The 21,824-nt window shown below is 46.6% G+C and overlaps 1 protein-coding gene across 1 annotated transcript in view; it reads right to left on the bottom strand.

Moving 5' to 3' along the window:
• FHAD1 (forkhead-associated (FHA) phosphopeptide binding domain 1) overlaps window positions 1-21,824 on the bottom strand; it is a 172,295-nt gene that overhangs the window by 111,535 nt on the left and 38,936 nt on the right. The window contains exon 4 of the mRNA XM_011966789.1: window positions 3,470-3,737. Within this exon, the coding sequence (XP_011822179.1) occupies window positions 3,470-3,737 (268 nt within the window). The remainder of the gene's footprint in view (window positions 1-3,469; window positions 3,738-21,824) is intronic.

The raw sequence follows: 21,824 nt of genomic DNA, 5'->3' as shown, positions 1-21,824 counted from the left end.
GTGTTCACTCAAGATCTGTGCATTTCATTGAGTGGCAGCCAGTCTCCAAGACGGCTCTGGTGATTCTTGTCCCTGTATTCATGCCCCTATATAGTCATCTCCAATGCTGGGTGAAGCTTGTATTAATATGCTCAGGTTGCCATGACAAAACACCACAGGCTAGGGGGCTCAATAACAGGAATTAACTTTCCTTTATTAAACTTTTAATTCTTTCTTTTAAAAATAGAGATAGGGTCTTGCTATGTGTTCCCAGCTGGCCTTGAACTCCTAGCCTCAAGGGATTCTCCTGCGTCGGCCTCCCAAACTGCTGGGATTACAGGGGTGAGCCACTGCACCTGGCTGAAATTTATTTTCTCAAGTTTTAGAGGTTGCAAGATCCAGGTGTTGGCCAGGTGGTTTCTCCCGAGGCCTCTCTCCTTGGCTTGCAGACGGCCACCATCTCATTATGTCCTCACATGGTCTTTCTTCTGGTGTCGCTGGTGTCCTAATCGCCTCCTCTCACAAGGACAGCAGTCAGATTGGATTAGGGCCCATCCTAACGACCTCATTTTAACTTAATTACCTCTTTAAAGGTGGATGGATCACTTGAGGTCAGGAGTTCGAGACCAGCCTGGCCAACACGGTGAAACCCCATCTCTACTAAAAACACAAAAATTAGCTACGTGTGGTGGTGGGTGCCTGTAATCCCAGCTACTCAGGAGGCTGAGACAGGAGAATCACTTGAACCTGGGAGGCAGAGGTTTCAGTGAGTCGAGATCGTGCCACTGTACTCCAGCCTGGGTGACTGAGTGAGACTCAGTTTCAAAAAGAAAGAAAAAAGAAAGGAAAAGAAGGAAGAAAGAAAGGCACTCTTTAAACACAGGTTCTGTGGTACTGGGGATTAGGGCTTCAACATATGAATTCTGAGAGAACACAATTCAGCCATAACAGAGCTTATCCAAGTAACCAAGGCTACTGGAGAAATGATGGAGTTTGACTCCTGAGGCTGGATCTTAAGACACACGTGGCTGCTGCTTTTCTCTCTAGTCTAGGACCACTCTTTTGGAGGAAGCTGGCAGCCATTTCATGAGGAGACTCAAGCAGCCTAGGAAAGGTGGCAGTGGTGAAGAACTGAGGCTTCCTGCTGTCAGCTAGTGAGGAACGGAGGCCTCTTCCCACACGGATGTGAGTGAACTACCCAGGAGATGTGTCCTCCAGCCCTAGGCAGGCCTTCAGAGGACCGCAGCTTTCGTCAAAAGCTTCATGCAACCTCCTGAGAGTCCCTGAACCACACCATCCTGCTAAGCTACTCCCAAATGCCTGACCTGCAGAAACTGTATAAGATAATGCATAGGGTTTTGGTTTGTTTTAGGGCGCTATGTGTTAGGGTAATTGGTTATAAATTGGTAACTAATACACACTGTATGTTAATTTTACACAAAAAGACAAAAACTGTTGAACTCTAGTTAATGGTACACATGCTAAATGTTTAGGGCGAAGTCTACAGCTGTAGGAAACTTATTTTTAAACGCATCCAAAATTAAGATTGATTAATGAATTAACAGAATGACTGATAGACAGATAGATATATAATAAAAGTATAGCAAAATGGGCCAGGCGTGGTTGACTCACGCCTGTAATCCCAGCACTTTGGGAGACCGAGGTGGGTGGATCACTTGAGGTCAGGAGTTGAGATCAGCCTGGCCAACACGGCAAAACCTCCTCTCTACTAAAAATACAAAAATTAGCTGGGCATGGTGATTTGTGCCTGTAATCCCAGCTACTAGGGAGGCTGAGGCAGGAGAATCACTTGAACCCAGGAGGCGGAGATCATGCCATTGCACTCCAGCCTGGGAGACAGAGCAAGACTCTGTCTCAAAAAAAAAAACAAAAAGAGTATAGTAAAATGTTAATGGTAAATATAGGTGGGGATGGGGGTCACTGTAAAATTCTTTTTACTTTGCTGTATGTTTAAAAAATGTTCGTATTAAGGCCGGGTGCGGTGGCTCACATCTGTAATCCCAGCACTTTGGGAGGCCAAGGCAGGCGGATCACAAGGTTGGGAGATCAAGACCATCCTGGCTAACATGGTGAAACCCCATCTCTACTTAAAAAATAAAAATAAAAATAAAAATTAGCCAAGCATGGTGGTGGGCACCTATAATTCCAGCTACTTGGGAGGCTGAGGCAGGAGAATCACTTGAACCCAGGAGGTGGAGATCGCGACACTGCACTCCAGCCCGGGTGACAGAGCAAGACTCTGTCTTTTAAAAAAAAAAAAAAAAAAAAAAAAAAAAATTAGCCAAGCATGGTGGTAGGCACCTGTAGTCCCAGCCACTTGGGAGGCTGAGGCAGGAGAATGGCATGAACCCGGGAGGTGGAGCTTGCAGTGAGCCGAGATCACACCACTGCACTCCAGCCTGGGCAACAGAGCGAGACTCCATCTCGAAAAAAAAAAAAAAAAAGTTCATATTAAAATGTTGGGGGAAAATGGCTGAGTCATTTTTCGATGTGGGTGGTAGGTATGTAGCGGTGCATTTGATGATGATGATGACGTAAACCGTGGACACACATTGCCTTTTCTCTTCAGCTTGCATGTGTCACAATAATAATTATTATTTTAGTGACTGAGGAAGGTGACTACATGAATGGTCTTGAGCAAGACGGGGGAAAGATATGGAAGCTGCTGGGAGATACCTGGGGACTCAGAAGGGCCTGGGGCTGGGACAAAGAGGACAGAGAGTGGGACCTTGATGCCAGAGGCTAGGGAGGAACTCCGGGAACCATGCCTGGGGACTAAACTGACCAGCTCTTCTGCCGGTGAGTCTGCTGAGGCCAAGAGGACAGTGACAGGTGGCAAGTTTCCTTCCCAAGTGCCATGAGGCTTTCAAGGGGGTAGTGGGGAAGGAAGGACACCCCGGAGGTTGTATGTGTCCCAGAGTGACCGGGCTGTGAGTGGGCTGTCACCAAGCTCCCCAGCCTTAAATGGGACTGAAAAATGTTAGACTAGATGGGACTGAATATATCTCCTCGGGAGAAGTCATTTTCCTTGATAAGCGTCAGTCTCCTCTGACCTGTAAAATGGTGGTAAAATATTTTAAAACCTCCTAGGGCTGTTTGGGGCAAAGGGGATTGCAATGACTAATATTTTTGCACATCTAAGTCAAAGTGTGTTGACGCAGATCCTGTGACACACTCATATGTACACACGCACAGAGGCCACACCCACTGCAGGTGCCCTGGTGTGTGTATACGGACACAGCACAGAGGCTGGAGGGATACACAGCAGAGAGTCAACAGGGAGACCCTGGGGATAAGGATTACGGCTGATTTTTAACTGTTTTCTTACTTTCTGCTTATCCTGAATTTATTTTTATTTTTTACAATTGAACATGTTCTACTTTTAGAATCAGAAAGTAAACCAAACCCAAGACCCATCCACATGGCTGTGAACCACCCCCAAGCCACCGATGGCAGCCCCGACGCATACCTTGCTTGATGACAGGGGGCTTGCGGGCGTCCTCCACCACGAACGAGAACATCTCCTTGCTGGCGCTCACAGGCCTCCGGTGGGAGCCCGGCAGGACCACAGTGGGTCTGGGGAAGCCCTGGGACCAGCTCCTTTGCACCGGTGCTGGCTGGATGCCTTGGTGGAAGGGGATATGTGGCGGCGGGGGGGCCTGGTTCGGCTGCTGTGTGGCACGAGGTGGCTGTGGCCCTGGCCATGGTGCTGGGCCCCTCATCCATGGGTAGGAGACCTGCAGGGGCACACAAGGGTCAGGGGAGGTTATGACCGGCGGGGACGGTCTCCATTTCTTTGTCCCAGCCACAGCATTGCTGCCCAAGGTCTTGGTTTATGAGTCACTTCCGGTCAGGCATGGTGGCACACAACTGTAATCCCAACACTTTGGGAGGCCAAAGTGGGAGGCTAGCTAGCTTGAGTTCAGGAGTTCAAGACCAGCCTGGGCAACATGGCAAAACCCTGCTTCAGCAAAAAATACAAAACTTAGCTGGGCCTTGTGGCTTATGCCTGTAGTCCCAGTTACTTGAGAGGCTGAGGTGGGAGGATCACCTGAGCCCAGGAAATAGAGACTGCAGTGAGCTGTGATAGCACCACTGCACTCCATTGTGGGTGATGGAATGAGGCTCTGTCTCAAAAATAAACAAAAACACAATGAGTCACTTCCCCCAGGAAACCTTCCTGGACTCTCCTCAAGTTTGGGATGGGGGTCCTTGCCTGGGCCACATGGCACACGATCTCACCACCATTGAGTGGGCACGTCCTTTACCCAGGCGCCCTGCCGAAAGAGTCACCTGCATTAACTCATTTAATACACTCAAGACTCCGCGATGTCAACACTCGGAGGACACAGGCCGGGCAAGACCAAGGGACTCCCAACACCATAGATGGGGTATTGAGCTGCTGAGCCAGGAGAATGTCCCCTCTAAGGGATTAGGGACTTTTCATCTACTTTTCTTACCACTGTATCCTCAGCCCCTAGAATAAATGCTTGGCACATACCTAGTAGGTCCTCAGATGTTGGTCAAAATAACAGAACAAGCCAATCACTGAGATTCCAGCCCAGCTCCCTGGGACTCCACAGCCTTTTCTCTTTCTGTCCACACTGCGGGTCCCTCTGTCCCTCAAAGTTCAGAACTCTGGGATTGCAGGGATGCTGGCTGTCTGATTAGCCTTTGCTTTTCCACACCAGCACACCTGATTCTGGCAGAGGCCCCAGGAAAGACGTTACAGCTACTTTCAGCAGAGAGCATGTCAAAATCCATCTAACCATGGATGAACAAATGTGGAGTGGTGCTGACACCTGGCTTTTGCCGTGGACTAATGCTTAAGTGGTGGTTTCTCCCTGGTGTCTAGGGGTTGAATGGTGGCAACGGTGAGCACTATCACTTATTGCACTGAGCTTACTGATTCCTCACCATGACCCTTTGTGTGAGGGTTCTCTTTACTTCTATGTTAGAAGTGAGGCTTGCAGAGGTTAAGGGATTTACCCAGCACAGGCGGTGGTGGACAGGGAAATGGGATCAAGATCTGATGGCCTGTCTCTCTCCTCTCCTCTCCCCTCCCCTCCCCTCTCCTCCCCTCTCCTCCATGTCTCCCCTCTCCTCCCCTCCCCTCCCCTCTGTCTTCCAATTCTCTTGGCAGAAATAATGCTTTCCAGGTAAAAGCTAAATTCAAAGGTTTGCTTCCTAGGCAGGAGCTCAGGGTTCTCCTTCTGTACCCAGAGAGAAGATGAGCTCAGACACACACGAGGAAAAGGACAGAATGCTTCCAAAATCAGCGCTCCAGCAGACAGCACTTCCTAGAACTTCAGCTGAGTTTTATTCAAGAGGAGGGCTCTCCACTCACTCAGGATCCTAATCTCCAAGCTGCAGTCTATCTACAGCTGCTCAGAGATCCTATGCATTCCCCCCAAGGCTCTTTCTTGGAGTCAGTGAGGAGTGTTTTGGGAAATCTGGCACCAAACTCTGATCACCTGGTGATGTATGGTTTGGCTGTGCTCCACCCAAATCTCATCTTGAACTGCAGTTCCCAGAATCCCCTTAGGAGGGACTGGGAGGGACCTGGTGGGAGGTAATGGAATCATGGGGAAAGTTTCCTCCATGCTGCCTTCATGATAGTGAGTGACTTCTTGTGAGATCTGATGGTTTTATAATGGGCTTTCCTCACCCCCTTGCTCTGCACTTCTCCTTGCTGCTGCCATGTGAGGAAGGACATGTTTGCGTCCCCTTCTGCCATGATTGTAAGTTTCCTGAGGCCTCCCCAGCCCTGGGGAACTGTGAGTCAATTAAACCTCTTTCCTTTATAAATTACACAGTCTCTGGTATGTCCTTATAACAGTGTGAGAAGGGACTAATACATCTGGGGACACCTGGCCAGGCATTCATAATGACACTGGCCCACTTAAAATCTGTTTCCAGGAGTGGGTCTGGGCAGAGTTCCAGAACTCTGTTACCTCACGTGTAGTTTCCCGTTTCTCTCCACTGTCAACATCTCAGCCTCTCCACCTACCCTCTCTTCTGTTCTTTGGTTTCAGAAGCTGAGTCACTGTGCCCCGGCCCTGGGCTGACTTCTCCATCGATCATGTCCCTCCCCATCCTCAGGGCTGTCTTGCCTCACTCATTCCCATGACCTTTTCCTATGGGTTTAATAAGTACTCATTGAATGAATGGGCTGAAGGTGAAAGCGGGCAAACTCCAATGCATTTTACTCCAGCCTTCTGGAACACAAATGTAGACATTATTGGTTGTGGTGGAGGAATCCACTTTCATGCTAGGACATTCGGTGGGTGGGGTTCTAAGGTAAGGGTGCCTCATGCCAACTAGCTGCACAGGTGCTAATGGAAGTAAGCGTGTCTCCTGCCTCAAGGGCAACGATTCTGCAGTGGCCAGGCCAAAACCCACTCAGCATCTTTTGGAGATTGTGGGTAAATCTCCCTCCCTCTCTCGGCCCATTGTTGTGGGTGGGGCTAAGCAACAAATCACATTCACTGACCATAGTGATTGGCCGGGGTGGGGCATGCGATCCAATCAGAGCCAAGGAGATGAGGCTTGACACCAGAATCTCTAGCCACAGAGACCCGGGGACTTGAGAATGTAGCCAACACCACGAGATGCAGCCCAGACGTGGAGAGAGGGATGCTGGTTTTCTTTTCTCCATTTTTTTTTGAAATAGGGTCTCACTCTGTCATCCAGGCTGGAGTTCAGTGGCACAATCACAGCTCACTACAGCCTAACCTTCCGGGCTCAGGTGATCCTCCTGCCTCAGCCTCCCAAGTATCTTGGACTACAGACGCAGGCCACGAGGCCCAGCTAAATTTTGTATTTTTTGTAGAGACGGCGTTTCACCATGTTGTTCAGGCTAGTCACAAATTCCTGGGCTGAAGTGATCCTCCTGCCTCAGCCACCCAAAGTGCTGGGATTACAGGCATGAGCCCCGACACCTGGTCTGTTTTTGTTTAACTGTAAAAAAATACATAACAAAATTTTCCATCTTAACCATTTTAGGTGTACAATTCAGTACTTTTAAGTATAGTCTAACTGCTGTGAAACAGATTTCCAGAACTTTTTCATCTTGCAAAAGTGAAAATACATCCTCATTAAATAACTCTCCCTTCCCCTCTCTTCAGAGCCCCTGGTAACCACCATTCCCCTTCTATTTCTATGAATTTAAATACTCTCTGTCCCTCATATAAGTGGATTCATACAACATTTGTCCTTTTGTGACTGGTTTATTTCACTTAGCACAATGTCCTAAGGATTCATCCATGTTGTAGCATGTGTCAGAATGTCCTTCCTTTTCATGGCTGAATAATATTCCACTGCATGACATCACATTTTATTTATCCATTCATCTGTCCATGGACACTTGGGCTGCATCCACCTCTAGGCTATTGTGCATAATGAACAAATAGAGAAGCTGGTTTTGAGCCCTGGCTTGTGTTGCACTCTGCACTAACTGCTCAGTACTGTGCGGCTAGTTTGAGCTGGTTTTGTCACTTGAAGCCCCCACGGTGCTAATGAGAGGGTCACTAAAGGGGCCAGTGCATGATGTGTAAATGCAGCAAAGACTGCAATCAGCTCTTTCAGTTAAAAAAAAATGTTTCTTTGTTTGTTTATTTATTTATTTATTTATTGAGACGGAGTTTCACTCTTGTCACCCAGGCTGCAGTGCAGTGGCGTGATCTTGGCTCACTGCAACCTCTGCCTCCTGGGTTCCAGCAATTCTCCTGCCTCAGCCTCTCAAGTAGCTGGCATTATAGGCATGTGCCACCACGCCCAGCTAATTTTTTTGTATTTTTAGTAGATACAGGCTTTCACCATGTTGGCCAGGCTGGTCTTCAACTCCTGACCTCAGATGATCCACCCACCTCGGCCTCCCAAAGTGCTGGGATTACAGGCATGAGCCACCGCACCCGGCCTTGTTTATTTGTTTTTTGAAAGCATGTTGATTTAAGGTGGCTTTAGTTGGAAGGTTAATGTCGGTCTTCTCTACTTAACAGGCCTACTCTATTATAAGCAAGGTCAAGGTTTTCTCAGAAATTGCTGCTGGTAACTACAAGGAAACAGTGAGGGGATAAACAAACCAAACAAAAAGACTCCTGAAAAACTGGCTCCTGGCCGAGCTCGCATTGGAATGTACATGAAGCTTGGGGTCAAGGTCAGTGATCAACAAGTCTGATTTAGAAATATTAGTTTAAACATACTTGCTAGTGCCTTCTTTCTTTCATTCTCTTTCCTTCTTTCCTCCTCTTTCTTTCCCTCTGACCATATGGTATATGGCATGGTGGTTTTTTCTGTTTATTTTTGAGGCAGCGTGTGCTCTTCCTGATCTCTCCCACACTGTCTAAAATAGCAGGTTGCAAACCACCTGGACCACACCCATGGCTGAATTTCTATCAGCTTGAACAAACACCCAGCCAATAACGTACTTGAGAACTCCAAATCCATTGTTTCTGGATGATCTCCTTGTTTCTTGTGTTATCACACTAACATCTGCTTCTGACCCTGCCAAGGCTTCAGGGTGAGAAGGACGCCCTAAAATACCAAGAGAGTTTGTCCAGAGTCCCACAGGACGCAAACATTCTTCCAGAAAGCCCTGGACGCTGTGGACAAGGCGGGGAAGTAGACCTTGCCCTTGGAGCGTCTGTCATGTTCTTTGCTGTCTGCAGTTCTTATCACTTGGCTTTGAACCACCAAGGAGAGAAGGCTCCAGGTGTTAGGCTGTGCTATGCCCTTCATATATGTGGCCTCATCTAATCCTGAGAATAACTCTGGGGCTGGGGAGGCATTTTTACCCACATCTTGTGGATCAAAGAGCAGAGGCTCAGTGAGGTTCAGAGACTTGCCGAAGGTCCTGAAGCCTGGAAGTGGTGATGATGTTCGACTCCAAACTCTGTGCCCCTGGAGCTTCCAGGTCATTTGAAGTCATGATTTACACTTGCTTTCCATTCTTGCAAAAGGATCTTAGAGGATCGGCTAATGAAGAATAGATTTTCTGAGTTAAAAAATGAAAATGAGAAATAGATGGTGTGAAAATCCCCAAGATGGTGCACGGGCTGTGCGTGGACAAGATTTTCCAGGAACACTGTTAGCTCCCTCGTGCAAGTTTGACTCACAGGGTACGTGCAACGCCCTGGATGCCACTCAGAGAACCGCAGCCTCCACCCAGGCAGGGCTGTGGCTGGCTCACTGCTGTGCCAGAGGAGAGCTGGGGCGTGTTGGTGCTGGCTCATGAGGGCCGATGAGTAAATGTTCAGAATTCTGTGAGCTGGCTGATAAACACAACCATTAAAAAATAAATTATATATACTTACAATTAAATTACACCAGAAACACCAGTAATAAATAATTAAAACTTAGCCTCCTAATTATTTTACTATATTTTATCATCATCTGTGCTCTTACAGTTATTCTTCTTACTGCGTCTGTGCGTTGGCAGTGTTGTAGAGTGATGTGCTGCTACACAGCTCTCTGTGGCTCTGTGTCAGTGAAGCTTGAAATTGGCCAGGATGGTGAGGTAGGAGGTGGGACTCAACTCTGGAGGTTTGGCTTGGACACCAGACCAAATTGAGGACCAGCTAAAACAGGACCACAGTGGAAGCAGCTTTCCATAAGACACGCCCACCAGTGTGCCATGTCAGTTTAGCATCGCCACGGCAACACTCAAAAGGTACCACCCCTTTTCATGGCAATGACCCAACTACCTGAAAGGTAATACCCTTTTCCTGGAAATTTCTGCATAAATCAACCCTTAGTTTCTGTGTAATGAAATGTGGGTAGGAATATGACTGCAGCATTGTCTTTGAGCTGCTACTCTGGGTGCACTGCCCAAGGGGTAGCCCTGCTGAGCAAGGAGCAGTCCCCTCCTGCTGCCGTGCACTGCTGCTTCCATAAAAGGTGCTGTCTAACACCGCTGGTTTGCCCTTGAATTCTTTCCTAGGCAAAGCCGAGAACCCTCCCTGGCTAAGCCCCAATTTTGGGGCTTGCGTATTCTGCATTAATGGGAGCGTTTATGTCACAGAAATCAGGAAATGCTATAAATCAGGGATTGATTTTTTTTGTTTTGTTGCTTGTCTATTCTTAGGAAAGTGTTGGATAAAATATTAATAATACAGATGAGATTTAAAAGTGTTCTGTGTCTGTAGCCATCACACTATCAGTAGCACAAAAAATACGGAGGAAATTTTCTTCTGATATTCAAAAACTAGTATCCAGTAGTTTCTTCTGGTATTCAGAAACTATTATCTGATAGCGAAGAAGATGCTCATGTCATTAATGAACATGTGAGGTTCCAACACAAATCTTTCTTATTTCACTTTCATCTTACTCATGAAGGTAAACTAATATATCCACCAGTATTCCGGTTGGAAACTTACTCATTCATCAATTGCTACCATAAGTTGGCAAGGGATACAAGAGTTTGGCAAAAATCAATAAAGCCCTCTGTGAGAATCAATGGCTCTATGGAATTTACGATAAATTTGCAATAAAGAGTCTTGCATATTTTGTTATTATTTATAAAGAATATGCTACACGTTCTTTGTGTCAGTAAGCTTTATACTATACCTGCATACTTTACTTTTTCAGACACTCACCAGCATAGCACTGGCTGGGCCCAGTGCCCAGTGAAGGGCCCGGCACACACTGTAGGTGCCTGCTGACTGAACTGAATTGAACAACTGGTGAACACAGCCAAAGTTAAAAAAACCTTCAGCTGATTCTGGGGCTGGGGCAGGGAAAATGCACTATGAGCCCGGGGCATCTTTAACAGCAGAAAGTGAGTAAGTGCTCAAAAACAGAAAGTGCAGGCCCTGTGAGAGGGCTGGGCAACCAACGCAAAAGAGCTCCAGTGGCCAAGGCTAGAACAATATGAGCTGCAAAATCAATAACATCATGGTGGATTATAGCACAGAGAATCAAATACACAGCAGTCCATACTCATATAAATACATGCATGAGTAAATAATTCAATGGCAGAGAAGAGACACTTCCTTACAGAAGAATGTAACACACATAGGTAATCCCCATCCAGGAGGTGGAGCTGAGTCTTTTTTTTTTTTTTTTTTTTTGAGATGGAGTCTCGCTCTGTCGCCTAGGCTGGAGTGCAGTGGTGTGATCTCCACTCACTGCAAGCTCTGCCTCCCGGGTTCAAGCAATTCTCCTGCCTCAGCGTCCCGAGTAGTTGGGACTATGGGTGTGTGCCACCACACCCAGCTAATTTTTGTATTTTTAGTAGAGACAGGGTTTCACCATGTTGGTCAGGATGGTCTCCATCTCTTGACCTTGTGATCCGCCCACCTCAGCCTCCCAAAGTGCTGGGATTACAGGTGTGAGCCACCACACTTGGCCTCCCCTCTCCTTTGAGGGTGGGCTACCCTTAGTGACTTGCTACCAAATAACAGATTTGTGGACAAGGAAGCAGTAACTTGACTGTGGAGAAACCTGGCCAATATCCCCTCAACCCTGTGAAGCGAACATCACAGGGATGCCAGGTGGCTATCAGTGTCCCTGAAATGATGAGACGATAGGGACACTTTACCTTCGTGGCAAGTTTTCCGAAAGCTGGGACCCCACTCTAACCAGAGGAAAACATTAGATGAATCCAGACCGGGGCACATTCTCTGGGATACCTGGCCAGTATTCTCAGGACAGTCAAGGCCATGGAAATCAAGGAAAGACTGAGAAATTGTCACAGACCAGGAGATAGGATCATCAAAACAACGTGGTGCCCTGGAATGCATCATGGATCCTGAAGTTTAGCTGATATTAATAATAATGTGCCAATGATTTTTCTTTTTTTGGTTTTGAAAAGTGTACTATGGTCATGTCAGATGTTAACCATGGGGGAAACTGGGAGGCGGTAGACAGGAACTCTCTGTAAGATCGTCACAGCTCTTTGGTGAATCTAACATTATTTCAAAATAAAAAGGTTATTTATTTATTTATTTATTATTTATTTATTTTGAACAGTGTCTCACTCTGCCACCCAGGCTGGAGTTCAGCGGCGCGATTTTAGCTCACTGCAACCTCCGTCTCCTGGGTTCAAGCGATTCTTACAACTCAGCCTCCCGAGGAGCTGGGATTACACGCGTGCGCCACCACGACTGGCTAATTTTTTTGTATTTTTAGTAGAGACGGGGTTTTGCCATGTTGGTCAGTCTGGTGTCGAACTCCTGGCCTCAAGTGATCCACCCACCCTGGCCTCCGAAAGTGCTGGAATTACAGGTGTGAGCCACCATGCCTGGCCAGGTTATTTAATTAAAAACAAAACAAAACAAAAACAAGGAAACAAACAAACAAAAACTCTTTTAAGAGACCTTTGAGTTACCAGAAAAAAAAAGTACAAAATCCACATGGAACTACTAATGTCTCTTATTCATACAGGGCATCCTCTAGGTCTACTTTCAGCCTCCACTTCCTCTGATCTTACTCAATTTTACCCTAATAACTACACAATTACAAGGACGGGAAGGGGCAAGAAGGAAGCAGGGAAGGAGGCACACTGATCCCAGCAGAGAGCAGGAATTGACTGCCAGACCCTAAACCGCAGACATAAGAGCCCCAAGGCAGCAGAGGGTGCTATGTGGGGCCTGGGAAGATAGCCTTCTCCATCTCAACAGGCCCTGGCGGGGGGTGGTGCCAGGATTCAAAATGGGGCAATAACTCTAAGTCCCCAAGAAAAGGATCAATTATGTCCAGGATTTTCCATTCCAGAAATCGGGATTATACATGTTAGAACATAGAACAGCCAAGTTACATACTACTTACACATTTTACAGCTTAAAGAAGTAGGTCCCTTTGAGCTATTCAAAAAGGCCATTCATCTGGATTTTGGCCAGGTGGGTTAGGGGATACCTCAGTGCATTCTGGCCCATCTTACTTTCCACTTTTGTAGACCTTCTAGCTTAAAGTTTTCCTTTTCCTTTAAGTTCGAATTCATTTCCTGGTCAGTCCATAAAATGGGAAAGAGAATCTAAGGAGAAAACACTTAGATTTTTGCAAACTGCCTTTTCTACCCCTAGACTCGGCCTGCTGGAGCTCAGTCTTGCCAGATTGAGTGACTGAATGAACCAATGCATGATCAACTAACTTAGGAAAAGCGGCGATGTGGCTGCGGTTTGGGAAGAGTGTGACCTGCAGGAAGCAGCCACGGTTGATCCCTGGGGCTTTGGGCTGGGTCCATGTTCTGTTTCACCAGGATGCTAAGGCTTCCGCCTGCGCTCTTCCCTGCAGTCCCCTATGCTGTCTGCACACTCTGTAGACATCTGAGGACGAAGCAAACTTTAGGATCCTGTCTGTGTTTTTGCCGAGGACATTGTGCCCGAGGCTGTCTGCTGCTCCGTGCCCTCCACTTCACGGGCTTTGGAAAATGTCCTTTGATATAAAAAACCTGGTCTCAGATTTTTCATCACATCAGCAGGTCCCTCCAAGGAGCTGTAACAGCATGGTGTAGAGGAAAATACTACAGGATCGGGCCGGGAGATGACAAAACTTGGCTAGCGAGACATTTCTTCTGAAGTGTGCCATGCTCTCTGGTTCTTTGTTCAATCCGCAGTTACTCGGCCTGTTACAGGCAAAGCCACAACCTTCTCAAGAACGGGGAGTACTTAAAGGTCCCATGAAGATGGGAACTGCCACCTTCCCTGGAATTAATGACTAAACCCCCAACTCTATGTCCTTCCCATCATACACAGAGGAGAAAAACAAGCCACCCTACTTCCTTGGAGACCGGCCTGGAACTTTCCTGATAGAGAATGGATTATTCATCATTTTCTTTCCCCAAGCTCCTAGCCTGGAATCTCATTACGGAGGCTCAGCTTAGGCAGGAGGAATGCTTTCCTGCCATGGGCTTTTTTTTTTCCCTCCCTATATTGCATTCATCTCCTGCATGGGTGTGGGGGAGACACCCCTCCCTCCCACAATTCTGAGTCTATTAATTCTGGCGGGGCTCATCCCCTGCACTCCAGGGGAGGGAGTATGTCCCAGGCCTGACCAGTCAGAGCATTCCATGTCTCTCGCCTCAGTGATTGGTTCGGGGCAGTCATGTGATCCAAGCCAAGCCAATGAAGAAGCTTGCTCTTTTCCTAGAGCTGCTGAGTTTGGAAGGTGCTGGGGTTGCCAGCGGCCACGTCATTACAGGTGGGGCACCAATCTGCTTGAGACTGTGAAGCTCACAAAGATGAAAGAGACAGATTCCTTTTTTTTTTTTTTTTTTTTTTTTTTTTTAGTTTTAAGGATCAGAGAGTTTAACAGGCAAGAAAGAAGGAAGAAGACAGAAGGAAGAAGCTCCCCATTATAGAGACAGAGGGAGGGGGGCTCTAAAGCCAAGAAAGGTAACCCCAAGAGACAGATTCCTGAGCATCCCTTGAGCACCTGGATCTAGCCAGGCCTGAAGCTGGGGCTTCTGGCCTTTTCAGTTACAAGCAAAATAACTTCAACTACTTCTTCTTTTGCTTAGGCTAGTCTGAGTTGGGTTTCTGACACTTGCAAACAGTAAAATTTTCTGGACAATATGCTTATTGACACTCGAGCACAAATATCACTGTGTACTCAGAATGAAAGGTGTTAATGCGGGTTCTGACTTGTTTGAATAAAACCCACCAGGCTATAATCATGCACCAAATTTACCTTTAAACTTGTAAGAGTAAAGCAGTGGCCCCAGAGAAGAAGTGGTTCAAGACCAAGGAACCAACCACAGGTAGTGAAACATTAGGTGGAGAAATTTGGAACAAAATAACAGTTCTCTAGCTACAGCAGCTTCTGGACTATAAACCTCAAATTTCTGTTTCAAAAGTTATAGCAGGGAAAACATTCCAAAGTTTTAAAAGAAAACTTCCAGTTGAAGAAATATGTAAAAGTTATAAACATTCATCTGTTGTGTATATTATATATTAATGTTAAGCATATTTATCAGATGTGTCAATATGATATTATTACTATATATGGAAATGCATATACATGTATGTGTATATTTAGAACCACATATCTCCAAGTTCTGTTTTAAAGAGGTAATGAAGGCCAGTAATTCCAGCACTTTAGGAGGCCGAGGTGGGCAGATCACCTGAGGTCAGGAGTTCAAGACCAGACTGGCCAACATGGAGAAACTCCTTCTCTACTAAAAATACAAAAATTAGCCAGGCATTGTAGTGGGCGCCTGTAATCCCAGCTACTTGAGAGGCTGAGGCACGAGAATTGCTTGAACCCAGGAGGCAGAGGTTGCTGTGAACCGAGACTGTGCTACTGCATTCCAGCCTAAGGAACAGAGTGAGACTCTGTATCAAAAAAAAAAAAGAAAAAAAAAAGAAATAATGAAGACTGTTCAAAGCCTATTTTCCCTTTTTCCTGTTCCTCAGTTAACTGAGTAAACTATTAACCAGCGCAGTTCCTAGCAGAGAGTGGGGGCATTCGTTCTTTCTCCTATCCCCAGAATGTCTTATCCTCCTTTTTAGCCTTTCTTTCAGACACTGGGTAAATGAAAGAGGCAGTATAGCATAGTGTTATGAGCAGAGGTTGGTAAACTTTTGCTTGGAGAGCCAGACAGTAAATATTTTTGGCTTTGTGTGCCATATGATCTCTGTCTACTCAACTCTGCCATTGGAGCAGAAAAGCAAACACTGGCAACATCAAAATGAATGGGCATGGAGGTGTTACAATAAAACTTTATTTATAAAAACAGGAGATGGTCTCAATTTGGCCCATGGGATGTAGTCTGCCCACCTCTGGTTAAGAACATGGGATTTAGAATTAAGCAGAATTGGTTCAGCTACCTCCTCTGCCTCCTACCATCTGTAACCCCCAAAAATGTGTCACTTTTTGTGCTTCACCTGTAAAATGGAGATGACAACAGATACTTCCTACTTTGTGAGAACTGAATGAGATCATATATATTAAGTACTTAGAACACTTCCTGGTATATATAATAAATGCTCATTAAACATTAGCCACCAGACATTATCATCACCATCAAAAAAGAAACTGAGAAAGGGGAATGGAGTTTGTCCAGGAACTGCAGCAACATCCCTAGTGAAAAGATGGTGGAGGTGAATAAGGAAAGCCCTATCTGAAACTGCATTTTCTTCTATTATCGGTGGCTTTCATTTCTATCCACATGATATATCGTCCCCCATGAGCATGTGAAGTGGCAGGCTGGCAGGATTGCAGTGAGGAACTTGCCTGAGCTCTCAGGTTACCGAGGTCCTCTGAGCTGTTGGGAAGGACTCCCAGACCAGGCCTCAGGAGACTTAATCCTGGTTCTGGCTGTAACAGATTATGCAATCTTGGGAACATTGCAGAACCTCTTTGGGCTTCAGTTTATACAATGATGGGATGGTCCCAAAGACCTGTATGCAAATTCTGAAGGGGGAAAGGGAGCCTGTGGTTAACGTGTTCCTGACTGGCAAAAGTTGGAAACTGAGGCTCAGAAAGGCTATATTGCCATTGGAGTTTGAACTTCAGTCTATCGTACTGCAAAGCCTTTGTGTTCTTCACTGCACTCCCAGAGAGCTTCCCCTTTCACGCAGTGAGTAGCCAGGCATATGGGCAATCTTTAGGTTGGGCAGGATGTCATGAGGTTGCAAGAGGGACAAAGGACTGCATCCAGAAGTCACGTGGGAAGCTCTGGCTGGAATGGGAGCAGGGCAGAATAGGCCAATGTAGGTTTCCTTACCAAGCTGCTTTATAAGAACGGCACCACTGTTCATAGGACAACCCTCACTCACAGCTCCTTTTTCTGGAAATCATAAAACACTAAAGAAACCAACAAGCAAACATCATAATGGCAGGCACACCATGGCAAGCACATCTGACTTTGTGACTTGGATGTCACACGCCTGACACTTAGGCAGAGACTCCATGTTACTACTCAACAGTTGCTTCAGGGCATCACCAATGGCCCTGTAGGTTATGCCTCACACAACTCCAGGGGGTGCCATCTTCATGGACTCTACTGTGAATGGTGACTGGAGTTGTGCAAGGTGGTGGCCCTAGGCTACATTTTTTTTTTGAGACAGAGTCTCACTCTGTTGCCCAGACTGGAGGGCAGTGGCATGATCTTTGCTCATTGCAACCTCTGCCTCCCAGGTTCAAGCAATTCTTGTCCCTCAACCTCCTAAGTAGCTGGGACTATAGGTATGCGCCACCACACCTGGCTAATTTTTTGTGTTTTTGGTAGACATGGGGTTTCACTATGTTGGCCAGGCTGGTCTCGAACTCCTGGCCTCAAGTGATCCTTCTGCCTTGGCCTCCCAAAGTGCTGGGATTACAGGCATGAGTCACCGTGCCCGGCCCCTAGGCTGTACTTTGGCAAAAGAGCTATGATATATAACGTGTACTCTTGAGCATATCGTGGGTGCCAATGTACTTTGTCAACCAAGAGTTTCTTTGTCTTTCTACCTTGTACGTCATCCACGGGCAAGTTATTTGCAAAGGCATCCACCTGGCAGTTGGGAGGTCTTGGGAGGTTTTCTGTCCATGGGAAGGCTCACAGTGGAGGCAGGTGGTTGCTGGCGTGCTCCTCTTCCTGCTATCATAGGCGCCAGATGTTGGGCTAAGCAATTTACAAACAATGACCTGTTTAATACTACAGTAACCCCACATGGGAGGAACTATTAGGATTCCAATTTTACAGAAATGGGAACTGAGGCTCTGAGAGGTGAAGCAACTTGTGCATGATCGCACAGCTGGTCAAGAGCAGGGCAGAACTGTGCGGGGCAGACTCACCCGAACTTCAGGGCACCCACGCTAGCCACTGTGATGTCTACAAACACATTTGGGTCTCTAACTTCTGCCTCCACCTCCCATTTCCTATTGAAATGGCTGTCACATCCCTCTCTATTGGTTATGGTCACCACAAAGCCGGAAATAAATTTTTCTGTTTGGGAACTCTTTCTTGGGAAAAGAACAGCTAAGCCTTACAATATTAGGACAATCCTCTTCCAAAGGAAACAGTCCTTGAAAACTCTACCGCGGGGAAGACACAGCGCCCACTCCAGGGACTCAAAATATCAATAAGAGACAAGAGCATGCTGGAATCAAGACAGCTACACACTTCTTAGAAAAACTGGACCCCAAAATGAGATGAGATTTGATGAGAGACACTCTTCACTATCTCCTTTTTTCTTTTTTATAGCTCACAGGTCGAGGTCATCGGGCAAATGGAAAGGGAAGCCATCCGAAGGAGTAACTCAGTCCACATGGCTGCCGTCACTCAGGCTTGCAGAGGACCCCTTGTCACTAAGAGCTCAGAGGAAGCCTGCATGAATGTCTCTCCATCTAAGAATGCTCTGAAAGGGAGCCGAGAGCAGTTTTGTGAGGATAGGGGTGGAGGTGGGAGGGGTCTTCTGAGGAAAACCTGGCAGGGACAGAGGCTCGGGCTGTCCCCTGGAAGGCTCAGGCTGCTGTGAGGTGCCCTGGGCATGGGCCAGGGGTCATCTGTCCGGCTGCCAACAGTCCCTTAGCTAATAAAGCAAGAGGCAACTGCATGTAGAAATAAAAATTTAAAAAATTCATGTACAGCCAAGTGACTGTAAAAGTGTGCTTCGTTGTCTTTGAAAACCAGTTGATGATACTGCTGTAGCTAGCAGCTGACTCAATGGTTTTCTCCCAATTGTACCTGCAAGTGGAAACAGTTTAATTCACAGCGATTAGCTGTGTGATCCTGGGCAAATTACTTAACCTCTCTGAGTTTCAGATTCCTTTATAAAATGGGGATCATGAGAGAGCCCAATCCATAGGCTGTTGCATTAAATAAGGGAAAGCAGGTAACTGCCTTAGCACAGTGTCCCTCCTGCTCCTCCTCATCATTCCATTATAATAACTCTACCGATCTCATTCATTAACAAAATAGAAACTATTATAAAAAACAGAATTTTTTTTTTGAGGCGGAGTCTCGCTCTGTCACCCAGGCTGGAGTGCAGTGGCGTGATCTCAGCTCAGAGCAACCTCCACCTCCCAGGTTTAAGCAATTCTCCTGCCTCAGCCTCCAGAGTAGCTGGGACTATACAAGTGCATGCCGCCATGCCCGGCTAAATTTTTTTTTGTATTTTAGCAGAGACGGGATTTCACCGTGGTGCCCAGGCTGGTCACAAACTCCTGAGCTCAGGCAATCTGCCCAGCTCCGCCTCCCAAAGTGCTGGGATTACAGGTGGGAGCCGCTGCGCCTAGCCAAAACAGAATCTTTTATAATACATTCTCTTGCTCCTTCAATAGTCAGGGTTGGACGTCTTTACCACTGGGTGATACACTTATATGATTAAAACAAAATACCCCTCCCCACATTTGTACACTTAGGCTCACAGCTGCATCATTTGCAATAGGCAACTGGTGGAAGGAGCCCACGTGTCTACCCATGGAAGAATGGACAAGCAAAATGTGGTCTATCATACAAGGAAGCGTTCTTCAGCTTTCAAAAGGAAGGACAGTATGATGCACACTACAACGTGGATGAACCTTGAGGACTTGGTGCTAAGTGAAACCAGCCAGACACAAAAGGACAAATATTGTATTATTTCACTTATACAAGGTACCCAGAATAGTCGGATGCACAGAGACAGGAAGTAGAATGATGGTCGTTAGAGACTGGGATGAGGGGGCAACAGGGAGACAGGGTGCTGTTGTTTCATAGGGACAGAGTTTCAGTTTTGCAAAATGAAAAGAGTTCTGTGGATTGAGGGTGTGGCAGGAGTACCACAATGTCAATGCACTCAACACTGAACTGTACCTTAGAAACGGTGAATATGGCGAATTTCATGTTATGTGTATTTTACCACAATTTCAAATATAAAAAGTTGCACTGAATTAGCATGCCTTTGAAAATTGTGGGGAGGTTCCAAGATGGCCAAATAGGAACAGCTCCAGTCTGCAGCTCCCAGCGTGAGCGACGCAGAAGACGGGTGATTTCTGCATTTCCAACTGAGGTACAGAGTTCATCTTACTGGGGCTTGTCAGACAGTGGGTGCAGCCCACGGAGCAGGGCGGGGCATTGCCTCACCCGGGAAGTGCAAGGGGTCAGGGAATTCCCTTTCCTAGCAAAGGGAAGCCGTGACAGACAGTACCTGGAAAATTGGGACACTCCCACCCTAATACTGTGCTTTTCCAACAGCCTTAGCAGATGGCACACCAGGAGATTATATCCCGTGCCTGGCTCGGAGGGTCCCACGCCCATGCCTCGCTCACTGCTAGCACAGCAGTCTGAGATCGAACTGCAAGGTGGCAGCAAGGCTGGAGGAGGGGTGTCTGCCATTGCTGAGGCTTGGGTAGGTAAACAAAGCGGCTGGGAAGCTCAAACTGGATGGAGCCCACCACAGCTCAAGAAGGCCTGCCTGCCTCTGTAGACTCTACCTCTGGGGGCAGGGCATAGCTGAACAAAAGACAGCAGAAACTTTTGCAGACATAAAACGTCCCTGTCTGACAGCTTTGAAGAGAGTAGTGCTTCTCCCAGCATGGAGTTTGAGATCTGAAAATAGACAGACTGCCTCCTCAAGTGGGTCCCTGACCCCTGAGTAGCCTAACTGGGAGACACCTCCCAGTAAGGGCCGACTGATACTTCATACAGCTGGGTGTCCCTCTGAGACAAAGCTTCCAGAGGAAGGATCAGGCAGCAACATTTGCCGTTATGCAATATTTGCTGTTCTGCAGCCTCCACTGATGATACCCAGGCAAACAGGGTCTCGAGTGGACCTCCGGCAAACTCCAACAGATCTGCAGCTGAGGGTCCCAACTGTTAGAAGGAAAACTAACACACAGAAACGACATCCACACCAATAACCCATCTGTATGTCACCATCATCAAAGACCAAAGGTAGATAAAACCACAAAGATAGGGAAAAAACCACAGCAGAAAAGCTGAAAATTCTAAAAATCAGAGCACCTCTTCTCCTTCAAAGGAACATAGCTCCCGGCAGCAATGGAACAAAGCTGGATGGCGAATGACTTTGACAAGTTGAGAGAAGAAGGCTTCAGACCATCAGAGGATCATCGGTAATAACAAACTTCTCCGAGCTAAAGGAGGATGTTCGAACCCATTGCAAAGAAGCTAAAAACCTTGAAAAAAGATTAGACGAATGGCTAACTAGAATAAACATAAACAGTGCAGAGAAGTCCTTAAATTACCTGATGGAGCTGAAAACCATGGCACAAGAACTACGTGACGTATGCACAAGCTTCAGTAGCCAATTTGATCAAGTGGAAGAAAGGGTATCAGTGATTGAAGATCAAATGAATGAAATGAAGTGAGAAGAGAAGTTTAGAGAAAAAAGAATAAAAAGAAACAAACAAAGCCTCCAAGAAATATGGGACTATGTGAAAAGAACAAATCTACATCTGATTGGTGTACCTGAAAGTGAAGGGGAGAATGAAACCAAGTTGGAAAACACTCTTTAGGATATTATCCAGTAGAACTTCCCCAGCCTAGCGAGGCAGGCCAACATTCACATTCAGGAAATACAGAGAACGCCACAAAGATACTCCTCGAGAAGAGCAACTCCAAGACACATAATTGTCAGATTCACCAAAGTTGAAATGAAGGAAAAAAATGTTAAGGGCAACCAGAGAGAAAGGTCGGGTTACCCAGAAAGGCAAGGCCATCAGACTAACAGCAGATCTCTCCGCAGAAACTCTACAAGCCAGAAGAGAGTGGAGGCCAATATTCAACATTCTTTAAGAAAAGAATTTTCAACCCAGAATGTCATATCCAGCCAAACTAAGCTTCACAAATGAAGGAGAAATAAAATCCTTTACAGACGAACAAATGCTGAGAGATTTTGTCACCATCAGGCCTGCCTTACAAGAGCTCCTGAAGGAAGCACTAAACATGGAAAGGAACAACC

This window comes from Mandrillus leucophaeus, unplaced genomic scaffold (genome assembly GCF_000951045.1).
Source record: "Mandrillus leucophaeus isolate KB7577 unplaced genomic scaffold, Mleu.le_1.0 Scaffold773, whole genome shotgun sequence".
In the NCBI taxonomy this organism is placed as follows: domain Eukaryota; kingdom Metazoa; phylum Chordata; class Mammalia; order Primates; family Cercopithecidae; genus Mandrillus; species Mandrillus leucophaeus.
Note: the sequence above shows the minus strand (reverse complement) of the source record. Positions and strands in the feature narration are given on the sequence as shown.